The 21,654-nt window shown below is 30.9% G+C and overlaps 1 protein-coding gene across 1 annotated transcript in view; it reads right to left on the bottom strand.

Moving 5' to 3' along the window:
• Positions 1 to 1,886: 1,886 nt before the first annotated feature.
• Positions 1,887 to 21,654, bottom strand: part of LOC111691855 (neuroendocrine convertase 2-like) — a gene marked incomplete at its 3' end in the record, with an annotated part of 59,689 nt that continues 39,921 nt past the window's right edge. Inside the window, exon 2 of the mRNA XM_023455265.1 lies at positions 1,887 to 1,991. Coding sequence (XP_023311033.1) covers positions 1,887 to 1,991 — 105 coding nt within the window. The remainder of the gene's footprint in view (positions 1,992 to 21,654) is intronic.

The raw sequence follows: 21,654 nt of genomic DNA, 5'->3' as shown, positions 1-21,654 counted from the left end.
CCTTCTCGTTCAATACATTTAATCATTCTCTTAGCAAATTCGCGTAATGCATTCCTTATCATTTGTGGAGAAGATTCCTGGCATGTTTCTAAAATTATCTTCTCCAAATGGTTAACATCTTGAAACTGCCCTTTCTGGTAAACTTTTTGTTTCAAGTAACCCCATAAGAAGTGATCAAAGGGGGTTAAGTCGAGGGGGATCTATCAGGCCAAAAAAGATCAAAATATCTGTGAATAACTTTTCCATGGGACATTTGTTCAATATATTCCCTAACATTCAATGTACTGTGGCATGTGGCACAATTTTGTTGGAACCAAATACATTGACGTTCTTGTAAGGATAGTTCGTCCATGAAGTCATTGATGTGAGTTTGTAAAAACTGTAAATAACGTTCGGCATTCATAGCTTGGCGAAAAAAAGAAGGTCCTATTAATCTGTTCTTATAAATGCCACACCACAGGTTCGTCTTAAATGAATATTGGTCATGAGACTTTATTGTAAAATTTGGATTTTCTTCAGACCACCAGCGAAAATGTTGTGACGAGACTGTTCCATTTGACGAAAACGTTGCTTCATTGGAAAAAATTCCTCTTCTAACTCTCCTTGGATGAGCCAGCAAAATTCAAAGCGCAATAACACTTTTGGATTTGCTACAATTGCGTATTCTCATCGGTAACCAGCTTTTGGCGTTTTCCATAAAAATTATTTTTAATACTTCCAGTACCCTTAAATTTATTTACTAATTTCGTAACAGTTGAATGATTAATATTTTTATTGGGATGTCTATTATTTAAAATAATAGCTGCTTCTCTATGTGTTTTATAATTTTCTCTCACAATCAAAACAAATTCTATTTTCTCTTCACAAGTTAATAACGCTACCATTTTTATGTGTCTTATAAATTCTAACGCGTTTTGAAACTCACTGTCAAACATTTCTTGCTATCAACAAATCATTTGTATATCAGTGCATCCTAGATAAAGTTAAAAAGTTAAACATAAAGTTAGACAGTTAAATTTGCACAGACATTGTAGACAAAAAAAAAGAAAAATATATTTTTTAATGTAATTGGATGTAATTACATATTTGAACGTAGTTTTTAGTTCTGAACAACTTTTCTTTATAACAATTTTCGATATTGTCAAATATAGTAGGACTTTACTCTTGAGTAAAATTTATATTTTTTGACAAACCGCGTATACGACTGAAAAAATTTAAAATCTAATTATTGCATTTTAGATTTTATAACATGCAGAACTGTTTATGAAGAATAACTTTTTTTCCTAAAATTAATACATAATAAAAAATTTTCCATATGGTTCCAAATTAGTGAGACATACTGTATAACAATTTTTCTCGATGATTAAGTTTTATATTCTGTCCTATATCGATAATTTTAATGAAATTTATTGAGACAAACATTAAATAAATTGTATCTAAACTCTTTGAGTATTATGGCGAATGCGCCAATGTTTCCGAAATGTTTGCATTTAAGTTTTGGTAACTTTTATTGTAACATAATGTTGTGTATAAAAAAGACTACGTTTTATATCGTATCTTGTCATATCGCATACCTAACTATAAAGCTAATTAACGTGGGTGTTTATAAAAATTTTAAACCAATCCATAAATGATCCTTATCTTTTCTTTTCATAAAAATATGTACTAGAAATGGAAAAATTATTACAGAATTATTTACGTGTCATTTTGTGATATTTCCCATGACTGAATTTATAAGTCTTCAGTATTTTCAAAGTACGTCTTTATAAGGCTACCGATTATAAGAATTATTAACAACATAGATAAGACAAATTATACAATATTAAACGATTCTAACGTCACCATAAAAAAAAGAAACGACACTGATTACTCCATAATTTACTTACCAGAGGGTCGACCTTCAATTTTCTCACGTGAGGGATACTTCTTTTTGCACGAGCCGCGGGAATTGCATGACTTACGAAATGATATTCTTTCTTTGATCCCAGAACCTGTAAAAGGAAATTCTAATAATCTTGGACATCGGAATACCATAAATATAAAAATAATTTACAGACACTTTTATTTAAACAGGTCAACTAGTAAAATTAAAAACAAATCTTGAAAAGTGACACCTTCCTAAATTATATGTTACAGTTACTGCTGAGTAGTACAAAATACATAAATTGGTTCTGATATATACATCAACTGTGAGTTAGGTTTATCAACTTACTTTTAAAGGAAGGAAGCTATAAATGTCAGTTACGGTTACCGTTAAAAGTTCAGAATATATGATTCAAAGAAAAATAACCATACGGTTGTCAAGATAAATTTATATGTTCAAATTCGTATAAAGTTTAAATTAATTCTAAAATATTTAAGAAAAGGAAAAGGCCAACATAAGTTAACACGAATTTCTGAAAAGCGCCTGTGAGTAAATAGAATACTTCTGAAGTCAATTTATTTTCCTCTTACAAGCTCCAAATTAAATGAGGTTCTTTTGAAACTTTATAAAACATGCTAGACTTGGCTCACTGGTAAAATAATTACTAAAACCTTCCCAATTAATACTGCTGCTTATATCGCATGTAGCCTCTATTTATAATAAGCAACGTTCTGAGGTGCAGACATTATGAAGAAGACAGATATAATTGTCTTAAATACACAGGGAATAAAAATCTTGTCTACAACTACACTGAAAGAAATGGGCTTATTAAACTGTTTATCTAGAATAATGAGTATAGCGCATATTAAAACTTTTATAACCAATATACAACTTTTATTTAAAAAAAAAACAATCATCCCCATACTCATTATTCAATGAGTTTAACTGGAAGTTGCTTAATACACCTTCTACATCTATGAAATAAAGGTTATAATGAATGAGTTATACTCGTACATTATTAGGTGTTATAGACTATATGTTCCAATTGTATAGTAGGGAAGATTTGTTGTATAAAAACCAGTATCCAAATTTGTATATAACAATTGTATTAACAGAATTATTCGTTCTTGTACTGAATATGTTTCCGTTTTTAACGTATAAAACGCGTCTTCTAATGGCTGAGTGATCGTCACCTCTCGGTGCATAATCGGTTATGATCGTAAAATTTCCGACAGTCCGCTGTGCATCGACTTACGACTATTACACGTCTAGTTTGATGAAAATAGACAGTATAGGCACATGTTTTGTGGGATACACGATCATATCGCGTTGTGTGAAATGGAAAACTATGTAAGTATCTAACTGTTTTATGGCTTGTAATTGTTTTGTTTTTTCAAAAGTAAATCTTGTCTTAAAAATTATTATTTTGTATGTCCTATTAGAAACCTCTGATGTTAAGTTTTACATAATATGGAGGAACAGAAGGTTAACGGTGACAAAGAAGAGCATGGGTTTAAAGTCAATCAACCAGAGGAAATAGAATTAGATGGAAAGAAGCTTAACCTTTCAGGGGATGCTTCAACCTTAAGGTGGAAGAGTTATAGTGCAAATTCTCATGTAATACAAGAAAATACGGGTGCATCGTTGGGAGCGATTTGTCATCATTTTTAATGCTTAAAAGTATGTTTTATGTTTACATTAGAACCTTAGCTTGTAATTACAGTTATCCAATAAAATTTCTGAAAACTTAATGTCATATGTTTTTAACTCATACAGAGTATACAACAGTTTAATACGTTTGTTATTATAAAACTTATAACCAGTACTAGATGTTCTAATAACGATATGGAACATTTTAATAACAGTTATTGCTATTATTTCGTAAAGGGTATAAAAAACGTTGTATACTAGTTATACAATAATTTAATAAAGAATAAGGTTGATAGTCACTATACAACTGTGTTAGCAGTACGCGTTTTATATCCAATATTCACCTGTTTAACTGTCATATATAGTATACAATGGTCTTATAATGGCATATAGAATTCTAATAAAGAATAAAGCGCATTTCTTTCAGTGTAGAAAATAATTTTTAAGTTTTGTTCAAATTGTTAGGGTGCAGAGTTTTCCAATAAAAAGTGGGTTTATATCTTAATAATTGATTTTGTCATATTTCAGTATACGTGGTCTTCATTCTCTCATTTAATTCTTCCTTTTCATCATCATAAATTTTATCTTTCACAAAACCGCGATAAAAAATCGACATGGGTGGTATCTGGAGAAATGGTACATTTAGACCACAAGAAGTTAATTTTTGTGTTATACTCCTACTACTTATTTTATAAATATTTCTACAAAATATGTCATTACGACACAACACAATGGCATATTATAAAAGAGGACCAGGAGTTGTATATTTCAACAGTTTCAGTAATTTAATGCCCATCTAGAATTGTGTATGAATATCTAAATGGATGTAGATCACAAATTATACTCTATAAGCATACATGTCATCGTTTGGTACATTAACTGCTCACTTTTTGTTTAAAATGTATTGGGGCATCTAGTGTTTATTCATAAATAGAAATCGGAAATATGGGAGCGGCTGTACCGTGGTTACAGGGTTGGCTGTAAGCTGTGTTCTGTTTTATGAAAATTTAATCAAACAAAAAGTAACAAAACCATTGCCTTCTTATAACCGCATTCTTTACATTATAAGAATATCTGCCTTTACGTGAGAGTGACAAAGTAAGTCATAGAAATTCGTACGATAAACAAGGATGGCTATATTGAAGACGTTTCATAATCTGAATAGTCAATAGGATGCGCTCGGTTAGAAGTGGGAGTGACTATTCAGATTATGAAACGTCTTTACTATAGCCATCCTTGTCTATTGCACGAATTTCTTTACTTTACTTTGTCGCTCTCATGTAAAGGCAGATGGACTATGTACCGTTGCCAGCCGTCTATATGTAAGTATTTGCATAATAGTATAAAACAAAAAAGGTAGAGTTTATTTGTCTACACTAAACGCTTCACATATAATTTATCATAAAATACATACAGTTTGTATCAGCCAAATGGAATAAATTCAATAATAAATAAATGGGGGCGTATTTGAAAAAACGCTTGGACACGTCGATTTTTAGTTGCGCATTTTTTCAACAAAAACTTTTTATATAGGGTGTGTCTATACCAACTTTCTTATTTTAAATGCAACAAAAACACTTAATATTTCCGAAACAGTTGAAGATAGGTATAGGACATTGTACATGAAATATGTCTAGAATTTTCTGAAGAATCCAAAAATTGAATAATATACAGGATGTTGCATTTAAAATAAGAAAATTGGTATTGACCACTGTTACATGACACACCCTGTATACAAAGTTTTTATTGAAAAAAATGCGCAACTAAAACTACCAATCGACGTGTCCGAGCGTTTATTTATTCCTTTTGGCTGATACACACTGTATACGTCTAGTACGTAATAATAAGTACCAGCAAAAGTTAACAAAATAATAATTTCTTACAAATTGTTTGAATTAGCTTAATAAAGAGCAAAAACATGTGAGAGCTAATAATAAAATATATGTATTTACGAAACAATAATATGTACATATCTACCTGTGATCTGAAGCTTCGCATCGATCAATTTATTCGATACGTATCTAGCGGCACTAATGCTGTCAGCCTAACGTGCCGGCGAAGAATCCAGGTTTTTTGCTGAGAGAAGATGGCCGTGCAATTCATTGTCGTTTGGGCGTGTGTGAATGAGTTTGACTCTTAGCTTGGTCGAGTGTATGGCATGCCTTTTTATGGTAGTCAGTGGAATTGTGTGTTGTGAACATAAAGCGTTACAGGGCTTGGCCACAGATTTAGCCTATTTCTGCTACTACAACGCTACTACTGTTTATTTATTTAATAGTCGATATCTAGTTATAAGCTTTTAAATAATTTGTTGAATGTAGCTCCAATTCGACTATTGTGTAATATAAGCCTTAAAAAGAATTGCCAGAGAATCAGAATTGACGATTTTGAAAATAGTAAAAATTTTATGGTCGGGCTTTTCTTGAATATCTTTAGCTAGAATATCTTTATCTTTAGAATAGTTTTAGCTAAGCTAAAACCCGACCAAAATTTTTTTATTTTTTTCAAAATCATCTTTGGATACTTGAAATGAATAAAATCGTTGTCACTCTTTTTTACCATGAAAGTACAACTTTTAAGGAAAAAATAATCCCTGATTCGTTTCTCTACGACTATTCGTTTCCGAGATGACCTTTTTTTCGAAAAATCGATATCACGATCGATATTTTTAAAAAATGTACCTTTTTTGCTTGCCGAGGGTTACATTTACAGCAAAAACAAAAAAAGTCGAAATATTAATAGCTACAACTTTCTCATTTAACTTTTTTCGATTGGACTTTAAGTTTTTTTTATTAGCAAAAAACCATTTTTTTACTTTTATGAATTTTTTAGGTTAACTTCCCCACAGGAAAAATTCACTATCTTTTTTAGATTTTTTTCCTATATCACCATATTTTTTGTTTCCAGGTGGTATTTTTTGTAAATTTAAGATCAGGCAGTGACAGATTGATTGGACTAGGTGTATCCAGAATAAACGAAACTTTTGTTACAAGAAATATTTTTGAAAGAAGTAGACCAATAGGGAAAACATTGAACGGATGACCGAAATGGAAAATGAACTCGACAGTATCGAGGCCGACATAAGAACCTTAGGGGTAAAAAATTATTGACAGTACTTGAGAAGACTGGCAAAATACGAAAAAATTTAAAGAGCGAACTATTTTCGAAAATATAATATATAATTTCCTGTTCTATCTGAAAAAGCGACAATTTGGTAATCCATCTAACAGTTACAGAAGATATGTTACTACAAAGAAAAATTTATGTCATACTTTTTATACCTGCAAATAATACAAATTCGATTTAGGATTACATCCTTTAAAACAAAATCTACTCGTTTTTGAGTATATTCAGAAAAATAAGTATCTGAAAGCTATTTCCTTTTTATTGGCCTACCCTATAATATTTCCCTTATCAGATATATGGCTTAGTATATTGTATCTCTTAACTAACGACATATCAACGCATTTCATTAGGGGCAATGAATTAACCACTAGCTAATGACTTCAATAAATCGTCTCAAATCTCTATCAGTACAGTAAATGATAAAACAAATCGATATAATTTATGTCACCGATAAGTACCACTGGATGAGCTGGGCTGCAGTTATCGAAAACGTCATTAAAGTTGCGAGCACTTGACATTAACGCCTATTGCTTCAGTGCCATGTAAACCTATAATTGATACTGTTATCAAAAGAGCGAGTTTGTTCTTGATAACGGTACACGAATACACCAAACCAATGACTGGGTCAATAATGCAATGGAAGTTACAGATTAGATTAGTTTAATGTTGGCTATATTTTATTCCAAGTGTTTCTGGCAAACGATAGAAAAATTGGACTTGGAAATAGTAACAGGTGTTTGATATTTTAGTAGCTAAATAGCATGCTTTCTTGTTCATATTTAATTAACCTTAAAAACAGACTCACTAACATTTATAATGCTGTTATTCTTGGAAATCATACGGCAGTAATTGAAGGAATATTTAATGACTTAATTTTTTCTATCAAACCTTAAAGTATTTGAAGTTTTATTAGAATATCCACTGTTGATCATTTATAATTTCTCTTTATCAAGTAAAAGGTTCTTAACATTCTGGAAAAAACCTACTGTTGCCCTATTATATGATACAGAAAACACTTTTTTATTTTTTCGGCAGTAGCAGAGATTTTATAAGATTTGCAATAAAATTTATTGCCGTTGGAATAATGAATTAATCCCATATCTGTATTTCAGAACAGTTTTGTAGCAGGTAAGTCATTAAGCAATTTTGTGAATGCTACTTTAGATAAATATACATGTCCCTTCATAGGATTCTTCTTACAAGATTTTCTTTCGCCCAAATGGAATAATTTTTTGTTTCTTCTAAACTATTTAAGACATTATTACCAAATTTAGTACAAGTTTTGGCTAGTAGTAATTTATATTTCTTCATAGCCATCTTGAAAAGAAATATCGATTTTATTTCATCTTTTGAAAAAGCAGGTTTATATCTTTTAGCATGACATGGTAATGATAAAAGAAATTTTGTTAATGGACATTGGGTATAATTAAAAAGTATATGTAATTTTACTGATAATAACACATCAAAGAAAGTTTTGATGTTCACATTCACATGCACATAACTTTTTCTAAATATTAATGATAATTAATTATTTAAGATGTATATTAATTACTTTCTAATTATTAGTGCGTATTACACAGATAACATTTTTTTTGTGTTTCTATTTAAATATTTGTATGTGAAGACGAATATCGTAGCTTTCTTTGATGTGCTATATTTTACAATAATGCTAATGACTTTTTAATTTTCCTCGAAAAACGTATAATTTAGCAAAATTTTTCAAGAAGAATAAATTTTGAATTTAACCCTACTCCTTGAGCTTGCCTATGTTTACTTACGTTTGATGAATTTGGCAAATGGACGACTTTATCCTTCAACAAGTTAAATCTAGTGGTATTCTATCTGAGACATAGGGTAAAGACGACTAAGGTACACCTAAGAGTATGCACATCATTTAATTTTCTGTAAGTAAATAATTACAAGGATTATGATCAAAATTAGCAATGTTTTGCATATACAGAATTATATTCCTTCTGAGAGTAACAAAAATATCTAGTTATACTTGAAACATTTATAAGAAAAAATATAAACATATGTTCTCATTAGTGCGCACTCTTAAAATCCAAAGATTCCAAGAGAGCACATATTAGGGATTAAATTATATTCATACGTTTAAAGAGTGCGCAAAATAACTTATGTACTAGTTGCTGTCTTTTACATTCTTGCAGAAATCGCACTTAAATAATCCAAATTATTCATAAGATGTACAAATTTCGTGGTTCCATCTTTGATATGTTGTACGTTGTATAAGGCCAATTTTTAGAGGATCGCATTGGTATGTTTCTTCACAAGCTGGACAAGATTATATATTTTCCATCTTTTTAGTCTTGCTTGCTACTCTTGCTAATCGATTATAATTTCGGCGTTTTCTATATTGGTTGATGATTGGTCGCACCAAAGTCGACATAAACATCTGAATTGAAAGACCAAATTCTGGTTGGAGAGAAGCATTTACCTGGCATTTCAAGAGACAAAAAAAATAACATTTTTTTATCAAGGTGGCAATTCTAGAGTAGGTTGTCTCAAATAAATGCACTTATCAACTTCTTGGCTATAAGCTGTCGTCAAGAGCTCAGCACAGCCTACATACAATGGTTGCAACTTGTGGCTGCTATAAAGCAGTAAGCTTAATAAATAATGGAATACATTTTTACGATAGAATACAATAACCTGTAAACTTATAGGTGAAGTATGGCTATCTAACAAAAGCAGCACTGGATCATTTGAATTAGGCTTTACTGAATATTAAAGTGCTTCAACCATTTAAGGAAGAGTTCAGAGTTTATGAATTCACTTTTTGATGCTAATGGTGTTTCAAAGAACAATTCTTCTTTCTTGGGTAGATCAGTGGTGATGGTACCTATATAAATTGTTTCTAGAAGTACTGACGCAAGAAGTCGCTGTAATCAACTGCCCTCTCTCCAAATATAACTTGGCAGATAAATTATCTTGATATCTGCACTTTATTGACAACCTGTCGCATATGCAGCTCTGACTTTTTTTGGTTGCCCAACTAATATATTGTGTCGCTTACAAAACATAGCTTTTAATTTTTTTACCAGCAAGTTGAGTACTTTTAAATTGCACTTCTTTTGTAGGCAATTCCTTGCCTTGTAGTTTTATATCATAGAACAATGCATCTAATTTGCGTATATGGTTGGTCAAATCAGTTTCTAAATCTTTCAACAATTGATTTAGATGAATGTTCAATATGCTTACTTATATTTTGCAAGAATGAATAAGTTTTATTCTGAATGTTATACTTGTCTTTGAATATAACTTAATTAGTCTAAGGCTCGGCACATTGAGTATATATTATATATTTTAGACGTAGGTGGCTGTATTATGTTGGTAAATAAATAATAAATAAATAAATAAATAAATAAATAAATAAATATATAAATGTAATTGAAATACAACTTTATTGAGACTTAGCAGATATCCATTCTACCTACGTTAAAACTAAATATAGTAAAAATAAACATTATATTTCATCCAATATCTCTCTGAACCCTGGTATATTGGATGATATAAAAATAACTACAAGCGAACACACGGAAGCTGCAGATCAATCTCTCTTGAGAAAAGTGCAACAAATTTATATTTAAATCTATCCCTAGACGGACCAAGCCAATGAATATACAAATATTTTTGAAATAAAATAATTGTCTCTGGGATGATTCAGTAACTGAAAAAGAAAGAGATCTGTTCCTGATGATTATTAAATGTAATCCTACGTATTTCAGTTTTCATTATTTTAATATAATGTGCAAGTAAAATTATAAATCGAAACACAACAATCATTTTGGAGAGAAGTTCTCAATCTGTAAGTATTGGAATGTATGAACGCAAGAAATGTGAACGGGCTGGAAAATAAACAGTATTGTAATTTTTTTACACAATTTGCAATTATATTCCTAAATGTAACCTTAAGTGAAATGATACATTGATAATAATTTTCTATTTTTTGTGTGTCTACTTTTTTGTCAAGGTGAGACCTTAAATAATCATTTTTAAATAAAGTAAATTTTAGATGTTTACATATTTTTATTTTTCTTAATTATATTAATTTCATTTTCATCATTCTCGTTAGTTTTTAATTTTTCTAACCATAACGGCCCCCCGCCCATATCTATAACTCTGGTAACTGAAATTCACAATTACTAGTGTGGGTTTTTTATAAGTTCTGCTTAGACTCACCTGAAATATTTATTTATTTTTATTTAAGATTTGTGAAATTTCTTGTCGGGCACTGAAAATAGCATGAAAATGCAATGTCATAATTAGAGTAAAATTATTATAATTTGCATACAGTTTTCTGGCGATTTGATTAGTCTTCTTTTCAAAAATGCTTATAACAAATACTTAATATTACAGGAAACATAATTATTATAAATTATCTTCCATTTAATTACAAAATGCACGTAACAATGTTCTGTATTTTTTTAGAACTATAAATAAAAAGTATCTTAAACATTAGAATATTTAAATTCACTTAGAATTAAAGCATACAGCAGAAATGTTGGCTAAAAAATAAAAATAGATTAATGAATCTGCATTTCTGTTTGATTTAGAAGCGTGAAATTGTTCATCTCTACAAAGCAGGACGAAAATCCATTTAATTAATTGTACCAATTATCTCTGTACGTTTTGTACATTTTAAACATTTCTATTGCATCACGGGTATTTAGTAGAAACTTGGTAATCCAAACACAAACGAAAAATTTCACTTTGATGTCAAGCACAGTAGGTTCAAGTTGTTCGGGGAGTATTGTTTTTGAATATGCATACACAGTATTTATTGTTTAATTTAATTAATTGCCTGCATTTGAAAGCGCAATAGTAGTAACATCTTTTATGTAAAGGGGGAATCAATGCTTAATAAAAGTTTTTTACAACTCATTTACCAACTGTTCTCTTTCACATTTACACGGGGTTCAATTAAAATAGTTAGCTTAATGGTGGATTGCACATCACAAATTAATAAAAAGTTTGAATAAATATGTGCCAGTAAACACCTCTTTTGAGATACAGAATTTTGAAGTAAATATTTAATTTTTGAATTTTAATTTGGAATATTTTATCCATTACAATTCCATTTTTTTTTTCTATAACACAACAAAATAAAAATAGTAACTTTTCGGTTACAAATGAAAGCAATTAGTACCATACAAATATCTTTATATACTCTTTTTTCTACAAATCCCAACATATAGGCTATTGAATATAACCAAAAAAAAACAGGGTTAAAAGCAACTATGACGTTCAAGTAATTTTATTGCATGAATCGCTATAAAATTAGAGGGTGGACATTGGAGATAGGGGTGAAAATGCACTTTTGCAGTTTTTTAAATATAGCACGAAAACGAAGCAAAATTTCGGTATAGTTCATAGGAAAAATTTTGTAGAGGAATCGAGTTTCTCATGAAAATGGCTTATTTAAAAAATGTAAAAGGAAAATTTTATGCAAAAAATTGTTAAAAAACAACTTTAAAGAAAGCAAAAAATAAAATTTTTTGATTTACTTTTTACTTTTTTAATAAAATAATTTAGTAAAAACTTGAGAAATTAAGTACAATAAAGTACGCGAAGCACAAAGGCTCCATCTATCGCGCTGACTTCCACTATGCCATTCAAATGGCTACTACGGTGGAAGCGACCAGCTAAAATTTGCCAGGTACTTTATTGCACGAATGTCGCCTATAGAGGGCGAAACACAATGTAAGTCGTCAGTGCCGCGAAAAACAACTACTCCGAGGGCTATTTGCCCCTACCGGCATTGAATTACATTCGCAACACCTAGTACAACAGCTAGGATCGCTCATCAGCTGGTCCCACCAGGCACAGACCGGTTTCGGACTTATTAGTCCTCATCAGTGTGTCATAGGTAGGACAACCGATGAACGATCCAGCTGTTAAAAGTCGTAAACTCCCGACAAGAGGTACATAGTACGCGAAGCACAAAGGCTCCATCTATCGCGCTGACTTCCACTATGCCATTCAAATGGCTACTACGGTGGAGCCTTTGTGCTTCGCGTACTATGTACCTCTTGTCGGGAGTTTACAACTTTTAACAGCTGGATCGTTCATCGGTTGTCCTACCTATGACACACTGATGAGTAGTCCTCATCAGTGTGTCATAGGTCCGAAACCGGTCTGTGCCTGGTGGGACCAGCTGATGAGCGATCCTAGCTGTTGTACTGGGTGTCGCGAATGTAATTCAATGCCGGTAGGGGCAAATAGCCCTCGGAGTAGTTGTTTTTCGCGGCACTGACGACGAAGTACAATAAAGTTTACTAATAATGTATATAAATTGTGTCCAGGTATCGAGTTGACAAGAGGATAAACTCTTTTGTTTTTGATTTTATCGAAAAATGTCACTTTTTATAAAAAGTTCTGCCCCTCGAAAAAATGAGACTATCATACAAACATCTTAGATATACAGGGTGCTCATAAATTAAAAAAACACGAAAACACTCAAGAGAGAAGTACCATTATTTATTATTTTACACAACATTTTTATAAAACAAATCTGTTTATAAACTCAAATAATGTCCTAATACAAATTTTAAAATCAAAATTTCAATTCTGACTTTAACTCTATATGTATATCTACTTCCCACCTCAAAAATTCTCATTTTTTCGAGGGGCAGAACTTTTTATAAAGCGTGACATTTTTCGATAAAGTCAAAAACAAAAGTTTCTCCTCTTGTCAACTCCATCCGTGGACACACTGTATATATACGGCGAACTACTGGCGCCGGCGACCAGATGCGTACTCATATACCTACGACCGACTCCACATACAGGGACTCTCCAACGAACACACGCCCCGTCAACACGTCTTTTTCTATACTATATAGTCTTCAATAAAATACTTAGACCCTTCCTGGAACGCTGGTACGTCCGGCGGCGTCCTACTGGCGCTGTTGACGTAATGCTTAAAAATGGGTCACGTGCAACATGTGTACTCACACACCCCCCTGCCTTGAGGGTTGCTTTCGCTGTACAGCGAAATTAAAACGCTCCCTCAACAGTACAAACTATTTTTATTGAAAACTAAGCTTGTGGAAAAAGACATGTTGTCGATTCGAATGTTTGGTGAAGAGTCCCTGTGTGTGGAGTCGGTCGTAGGTATATGAGTACGCATCTGGTCGCCGGCGCCAGTAGTCCGTCGTAGACCCTTCCTGGAACGCTGGTACGTCCCTCGGCGTCCTGCTGGCGCTCTTGACGTAATGCTTAAAAATTGGTCACTTGCAACATGTGTACCCGCATATACATTAATAAACTTTATTGTACTTAAATTCTCAAGCTTTTACTAAACTATTTTATTAAAAAAATATAAAAAATCTTTTTTTTTTGCGTCCTTTAAAATTGTTTATCAACGATTTTTTGCATAAAATTTTCCTTTTCCATTTTTTAAATAAGCCACTTCGATGATAAATTCAATTATCTACAAAATTTTTCCTATGAACTATACCGAAATTTTGCTTCGTTTTCGTGCTATATTTAAAAAACTGCAAAAGTGCATTTTCACCCCTACCTTCAATTTCAACCCTCTAATTTAATAGCACCCTGCGTTTTTTCATTTTTAATGACCCTTCGAACAAGTCATGTGATGAAAATCGTTGAACGTCTTATTTCCTTCCGTTTTTGCAAAAAGTAACGTATAAGGGTAAACACGACGAAAATCGAAAAATTAGCTAAGTTTGAGCGGCCATATATCTGTCAATTTTCATCCAAAAATACTTTACAACCTCTTGTTTTGAAGGAAATTTTATCTACTTTTTTTCTATGAAGCAATGCCTATACCTATTTTTACTCAAAAAAAAAACTAGGGAAAAAAATAAAAAAAAAATCAGAAAATCGAATTTTTTGCTTTTTTTCAAATTGTTTATTGACGTTTTTTTACATAAAATTTTCTCTAAATAATTTTTCCTATGAATTATAACTAAATTTTGCTTCATTTTCGAGCTACAATTAAAAAACTGAAAGGGGTGCATTTTCGCTCCTATCTCCAATTTCCACCCTCTAATCTAATAGCATTCCGCGATTTTTTTATCTAAAATGACCATTTGAACGATTCATGTAATAAAATATCTTGAACGTCATAGTTCCTTTTAAAATCCTCTATTCAATGGCCTAATAAGAGATTTTTTGAAACTAGAATTATTTATTTATTAATATAGAATTATTTATTTATTTGCAAAGGAATATAATTATTCTCTCTTGAACTGAGTATAATCTGTTCCGTTACGGTAAATTTATCTAAAACCTATGATGAACATTTTTCAAAATAATTTTCCTCACTTGCTAATATGGCATTAACTGAAATGTTACCGACACGCTGAAAAATTACTATGCATGTTAAAAAATGTACACATTTTATTAGCAAACATTTAATACTTTTGTGGAAAACAACTACTCTGCTGACTAAAGCCAGCATTGAAATACAATATCCAGTAAAAATAGTAGTAAGTTGTACCTCATCCACACCCTAAATATTTAATAATTACTAAATAATACATGGGATTACCATATTACTAAAAATTTTCAAATATAGTAAAAAAATTTATATCTATAAATTTATAGGAAAATTTCCTACTAACTTAAATAAAAATATTCAGAGTATTGAAATTTGGTTAGAAATTAAGTGTATCATTTTTTGAATTATAGACAAATAAAATATTGTATACATTTTTTTTCCACAGTAAGGAGTACGGATATGTATTCACCATTTTCTTAATTTGTCCATCATTATAGTTTGGCCAAGTATTTTAGTTCATCTTGTATAGACGTTACAATCGATTAAATTCTCAGAATTATGATATGACGCTACAATTATGAAAGCCCATGCAGGTCACTGAATCTGTTATCATTAAGAGAGTACCTATGACGTCAATATTGTTTACATTACCTCGTCATACACTACAAAATAAAAGTTTTAGCGTACAGGCTTTTCATTTACATTTCGTCATCCATAATTAGGTTTATTACAAAAATTATACAAAAAAATGTACAAACGAATTTGCACTTTTCTCATATACCTACATATAATTTAACCTCCTTGGAATAAACTATATCGAATGACAAAAAATACAGAAACAAAACCATCGTTAGATTCATGTAGGTACAGTTAATAAGATCAAGATCGTTATGTAAAGTCAAACAAAGCAAATACAAGCAAATACGTAAAATTATAAAACGTAGTCCATCTGACGAAATTTATGTTGGCGCAAGCTTTAGTAGTAGTCGTTAGAAGTTGAACAATTTCTGGGTTGGAATAAATTACTCAATTAAAGCCCATAACCTAAATACTGTGTCACCTTGGCGTTATCATTACAGAATCATTGTCGTGGAGTGTCCATGTATCTATCCATTCTGACAATTAGACATTCTGCAATTAGAAGGCATGCAAAAACTTCCCACTAAACTCCCCGTTGAGTTTAAGCATATTCCTTTCGAAACACGTCCCACACGCCTAAATCTGCAGCCTCTGGAGGATAGGAGAGTACGTGGTGTTCTCATAACGACGTACAGGGTTCTCCAGGATAAAATCTACTGTTCAGATGATTTAAAGTTGAACAACATATTCACAAGCGTATAAGACAGTATTTCTTGTCGAATCGTATGTTTGTTGCAACTCACTACTTAACAATGTGATATTAGCGCCTTGGATAAATTCCTTCAAATCTAGACTTAATCATTATCTAAATTTGGCCCATACATAATTTTATTTTTAATAGTTATTTTTGTTTTACATGTTTCGTTATTTGACTTTTGTATTGTTCTGGAATTTACAGGATTTGTTTTGTGAATAAATATTTTTTTATTTTTAATTGTTGATAGAATATAAATATGTATGTAACTTACTTTGTTTTGCTTTGTTTTTTTTTGTTTCTACTCTTTAATCTCTGGAGCGAGTTCTTTCCACAGACAAAAATTTGTTTGGTTCTATTGATATTTAAATTTGAATCTAAATTTTAGTGCTCGATGTATTTTTTATTTTATTGTATATTTATTGACTTTGACAGCATAAGAAATGATTTTATTGCAAGAAAATAATTTGGAGACATTCAATGATAAAAATCCTATCATCCCTAACCTCTAGATACTTTTACTCTAAGTTAACGATTATAAATATTGCTCAAGACTCTCATTTAACATATGTCTATAATCTTGTCCTTTGTTCTTCTGTTCATCGAGTATGTGCACTTCGTATTTAGACAACTGCCATTAACTTGTCTTTGTTTTGTATGTTGCAGTCCTTGGGGGCTTCTTTATTTGCAACTTCTGGTTTGTTTGAGAACCACACTATGGTCTGTCAAAATTTCCTTGTATTGTTACTTTTAAATAGTTTTTTTTTCATTAATTTGGCTTTTCTATGTCGCCATAGTTTCAACTTCACAGGATTTCTCTCAGGTACATTTCTTGATTACATTCCGACACTTCACTTTTCGTTCAGTGATGGAGTTTTTATTCAAGATTTTTGTGAAATTTATATTCAAACCTTGTGTTCTGTGTTGTAAAATGAAGTTTGTGTGTTATGCAGATAGACTTATTATATCTTTTTATTAACAAAATAAGTAAATTTTCAGATTTATCACTATCTGTAAATTTTTTTTAATTTAAGTTTTTAGTCAAATAAATTTTCCTTTTATATTATTTTGCATGTATATTTCTTAATTTCCCTCTCTTTCAGCTTGTGCATATAGTTTTATTTTATAATTTTAAATATTCGAATATTAAATTCTGTTATTTTAGTTTCGGTTTTGATATTCTCATTTTATCAAATTCCTAGTTATCCTGTATATTTTAGTACATGCAGTCTATTAGGATCACGTTGTATTTATAATCATGTTTAGATGTATAGGTATATTGTAACTAATTATTACAATAAGCTTCGAATTCCACTCTAATCGCTAATGGAATAGTAGTAATATATTTTTCTATTTAAATTTTTAATTTTCTACAGATTAATAATTAAATAATTTGCTACAATTGTTAAATATGTGTAATCATAGCAAAATTATAATTTTGCACCACTATACGAGCAGTCAAAATTGTTTCTATTACATAGTATAATATCTATAACATAAAATCATCCAAAATTAAAAGTATATGATTTGTTAATTTGATTTAGGTAAATACATACAAGTAATATTTTTAAGAAATATTAGATTTCAATATATCTTTCTCGTGGCATAAAATGAGTCAATTAATAATTCAACTTATGGACTGTTTATAGTTCTGATCACATAATAATGAAAAGCTACATTTGTTTCACTTTATTAAAGATATTTCTGCTGCTTTACAGTTGCCAGTTGCATTTCAATATTATCCCCATTTATACGTGTCTCTGTTTCTTTTATGTGACAGTCGAGTTATTTTCAATTATCGATTAGTTATCCATAAGCCGACCCCATTATAAATAATTATTGCGATATTCCAGTAGCTGATGTATTCATAAAAGTAGGTAAAAAGTTTATAGCCTGGACTTTTCAATAAACATAGAATATAAGAGTTTCAGTTATTCTATATGTCAGTTATTAAAAAAAACGGGGTGACTTTTTATTTTCTATATACATAAAAAACATGCTTACAACAATTTTTAGCAAGTAATATTACTCTTACATTACACGTTGTGGTTCTAATAAAACTATCATTATTTCGTTTGCAACTTTCTTTATTCTTATGTAATTTGAATAAGAAAACAGAATGTTGCAAAGGAACTAATGATGGTTTAACGGAGGCGTAACGTTGAAAATTTGACTCCACAGTGCAAGGAGTTGCTGCAATGAAGTCAAAATTTCATAAAAAATTAAAAAATAAATAGTCTCCTTCAAAATATCTCGTAAAGTCTACCAGGTACACAGTCATTAAGTTAACAGAATGATCTAAAATTGTTGCCATTTAATCATTTCAGTTTTATTTAATGCTCAGATTATAACTGGAAAGCAATAAATTCATTAGGTAGGTATTTCGTAAATCGGTGACTATGGATAAAAATCCTGGAACAGGTCAATTTTTAGGTAATCACTACATATTATAAAACAAAGTTTTTGAATACATTAACGATATTTGTTGTAGGTGTCGGAAAACAATAAGCCATCTGGGAGCTTTCAACGAAAACGCTGCCTAAACCCTTTGAGATATAACAAAATAATGTATGATGGAATTATGTATCTTATATAGGTCTACAGAAAAGTCCACGATAGTATATGTCTATCTCTTAAGGATACCATTCTATATCCATTTTAATACTTTAAAAAATGGGCAATTATAAAGCGGTAATTGGAAAGCTATTTACACAAATACGGTATTAATCCTTATCATTTTAAGTACGTTAGGTGGCTTGAGCATTTCATGAAGATTATTTTTTCCCTTGCACCATGCCAATTAAATGAATACCTTAGGAGATATACCAAAATCAAAATAATGCGCAACAAAATTAATTTCCGAAAGTTTATGTAGTGTATCAATGTATGGTGGAATTGTGTATCTTATATATGCCTACAGAAAAGTCCGCGATGGCATATGTCTATATATTAAAGATAACATACTACCTATATCCATTTTAATACTTTAAAAAATTGGCAATTATAAAGCGGTAATGTAAAAGCTATTTACACAAATACGGTATTAATCCTTATCATTTAAAATAAGTTGGAGGCTTCAAGCATTTCATGCACATTATTTTACTCGTTTACACCATATAATTTAAATGAATATCTTAGGAGTAATCGCAAAAAAATTACGGACGCGAGAATAAAAATCAAGCGCCTCGCTTCGCTTGATGCGATCGCCGACCCTCCCCCGGCACCGTCTTGCCTACTGTTTAGCTAATAAGCCGAACGATAACGCGCGCGTGATCCTTTAATAAACTGACTTGGAGGTGACGACTGACGACTGAGTTTTCTTTCTGGGTGTTGTTGGAAAGTTATAATTGCGTTCGATATTTTAAGGTCACACTTTTGTTTTGTATTTGTATACTTGCAAACATACTTTTATTTTATTGAGTTTTAATAATTTGTTTGTTTTTTCTTATTGTGAATCATTTAAAACTTCATAGTCGCATTTTTGTTTCGTGTTTGTTTTCTTTAGGTAGTTATCTAACTACTTACTTATTAATTAAAATTGATAGTCCTGAACATAGGTACTTTAATTTAATTCGTTTTGTTTTCACATTGTTGGTAGTTACCTATATTGTTTTAAATTTAGAGGTTTTGCATTTTTAGTTTTGAGTTCGTTTGTTGTCTTTAGGTATATAGATATATCGTGAATTATTTTAAAATTAATATTAGGGTCGCATTAGATGAAAGAGTATTGATTTTTTGTTTGTTACGATTTAACTCAAAAACTACTCAACCAATTTTACCGAAAGCTACATCTCCTCGGAGTAACATAGGCTATTTTATATTTGCCCGTGCGAAGCCGGGGCGGGTTGCTAGTATAGTTAATAAAAGTTTAGATAATATAATATTATATAGTGTCAAAGACAAAAATCTAAAATTAAAATTAATAGTTTTTAGTTTCTCGGTCGGTAAGAAATCTAATAAATTTTAATCACCTAAAAGTAAATGAGATAAAGACCGCTACGGAGAATGAAACACTTCATTACATTCAAATTGACTTTATTCACGTTACTGTAGTTGATGTTCATGTACCAGAAATATTTAAAAGTGTTTCTTTTTGTCAACATGAAGATTACTGTAAGGAAAAGAATTGAAATTCTAATAATGATTGGTTGTGGAGACAAAATTAGGACTCGGAGAGAAGTTTGTGCTTTATTTAATAAATACCCCAACTGAGAACCAATTTCTCAAATCATAGTAAGCGAAATTGGAAAAGTAGTAGAAAACAAATACTCGAAAGTAAGAAACTGGAGTTATACCAGCATTTTAAGAAAATCCCCATATTAGTTCGCGGCAAGGGGTAATAGATGCTGGCATAGTTCTTTCAACAGTTCTTAGAATGCTAAAAAAGGAAAAGTAGCATCCTTACAAAGTCGCCTTAGTTCAGGAGCTTTTCGAATACAATTTTGATAAATAAGTCTAATTTTGTAAAATTTTAATGGAAAAAAAAACAGAAATCCGATGTTTCTAAAAAGACTCATTTTTTCTGATGAAGCTACATTCCTCCTAAATGGTCGTATAAACCGTCAAACTTATCGTATTGAGCAACTGAATATCCACATTGAGTGCAGGAGTATCACACTCAGTACCCAAAGAAAGTGAATGTTTGGGCAAGAATAATAATAGATCATAGGACATTTAGGTCCTTCACAAGTCCTCGATATTTACAATTTCTGCAAAACGATTTGCTCCCCGACTGAATCGACTGTTTCCAAACATAAATGATTTGTGGCATTATGATGTACTGGTAAGAAACTACTTGAAAAACGTCTTTCGTGATAGGTGGATAGGACGAAGAGGATCAGTTGAATGGACACCTAGGTCTCCAGATTTAACTAATTTAGATTTTTTTGTGGATACTTAAAAAGTAAAGAATACAGACCACAAAATCTAGACGCATTAAAAGAACGTTCGGACGGAGATGGCACAACTAACTCCGGAGGTTACAAACAAAGTTCTAGAAGAGTTTACTGCTCTTTCTCACAGTATTATAACTGAGGTTCGTTAATATGAAAATCTATTGCAACTTGTGTCGTTAAAATTACATTTCTTGCAATTTTTCCTTTGGAACTATACAAAATTCTATTACCTGAACTATTCATGGTTGAATAGAGAATTACAAGATCTATCGCATGACCCACATTGATACTTAAAAAAGCATGATGACGTCATCACTGTCACACAGATGATGTCATATGTAAAATAAATACCTCTCAAAACGCACTTTTATAAATTTAAATTGAACCATTTCAGGATTTTTGTCCAAAGTCACCAATTTACGAGATGACTTTATTCATTTCATTTACATCATTCTGTATAAACAAAGTAAATGAAATGTGGCTAGATGTCCGGAAGAACAAAACGCATGAGAAGAATAAA

This window comes from Anoplophora glabripennis, unplaced genomic scaffold (assembly GCF_000390285.2).
Source record: "Anoplophora glabripennis isolate ALB-LARVAE unplaced genomic scaffold, Agla_2.0 scaffold520, whole genome shotgun sequence".
Lineage (NCBI taxonomy): Eukaryota > Metazoa > Arthropoda > Insecta > Coleoptera > Cerambycidae > Anoplophora > Anoplophora glabripennis.
Note: the sequence above shows the minus strand (reverse complement) of the source record. Positions and strands in the feature narration are given on the sequence as shown.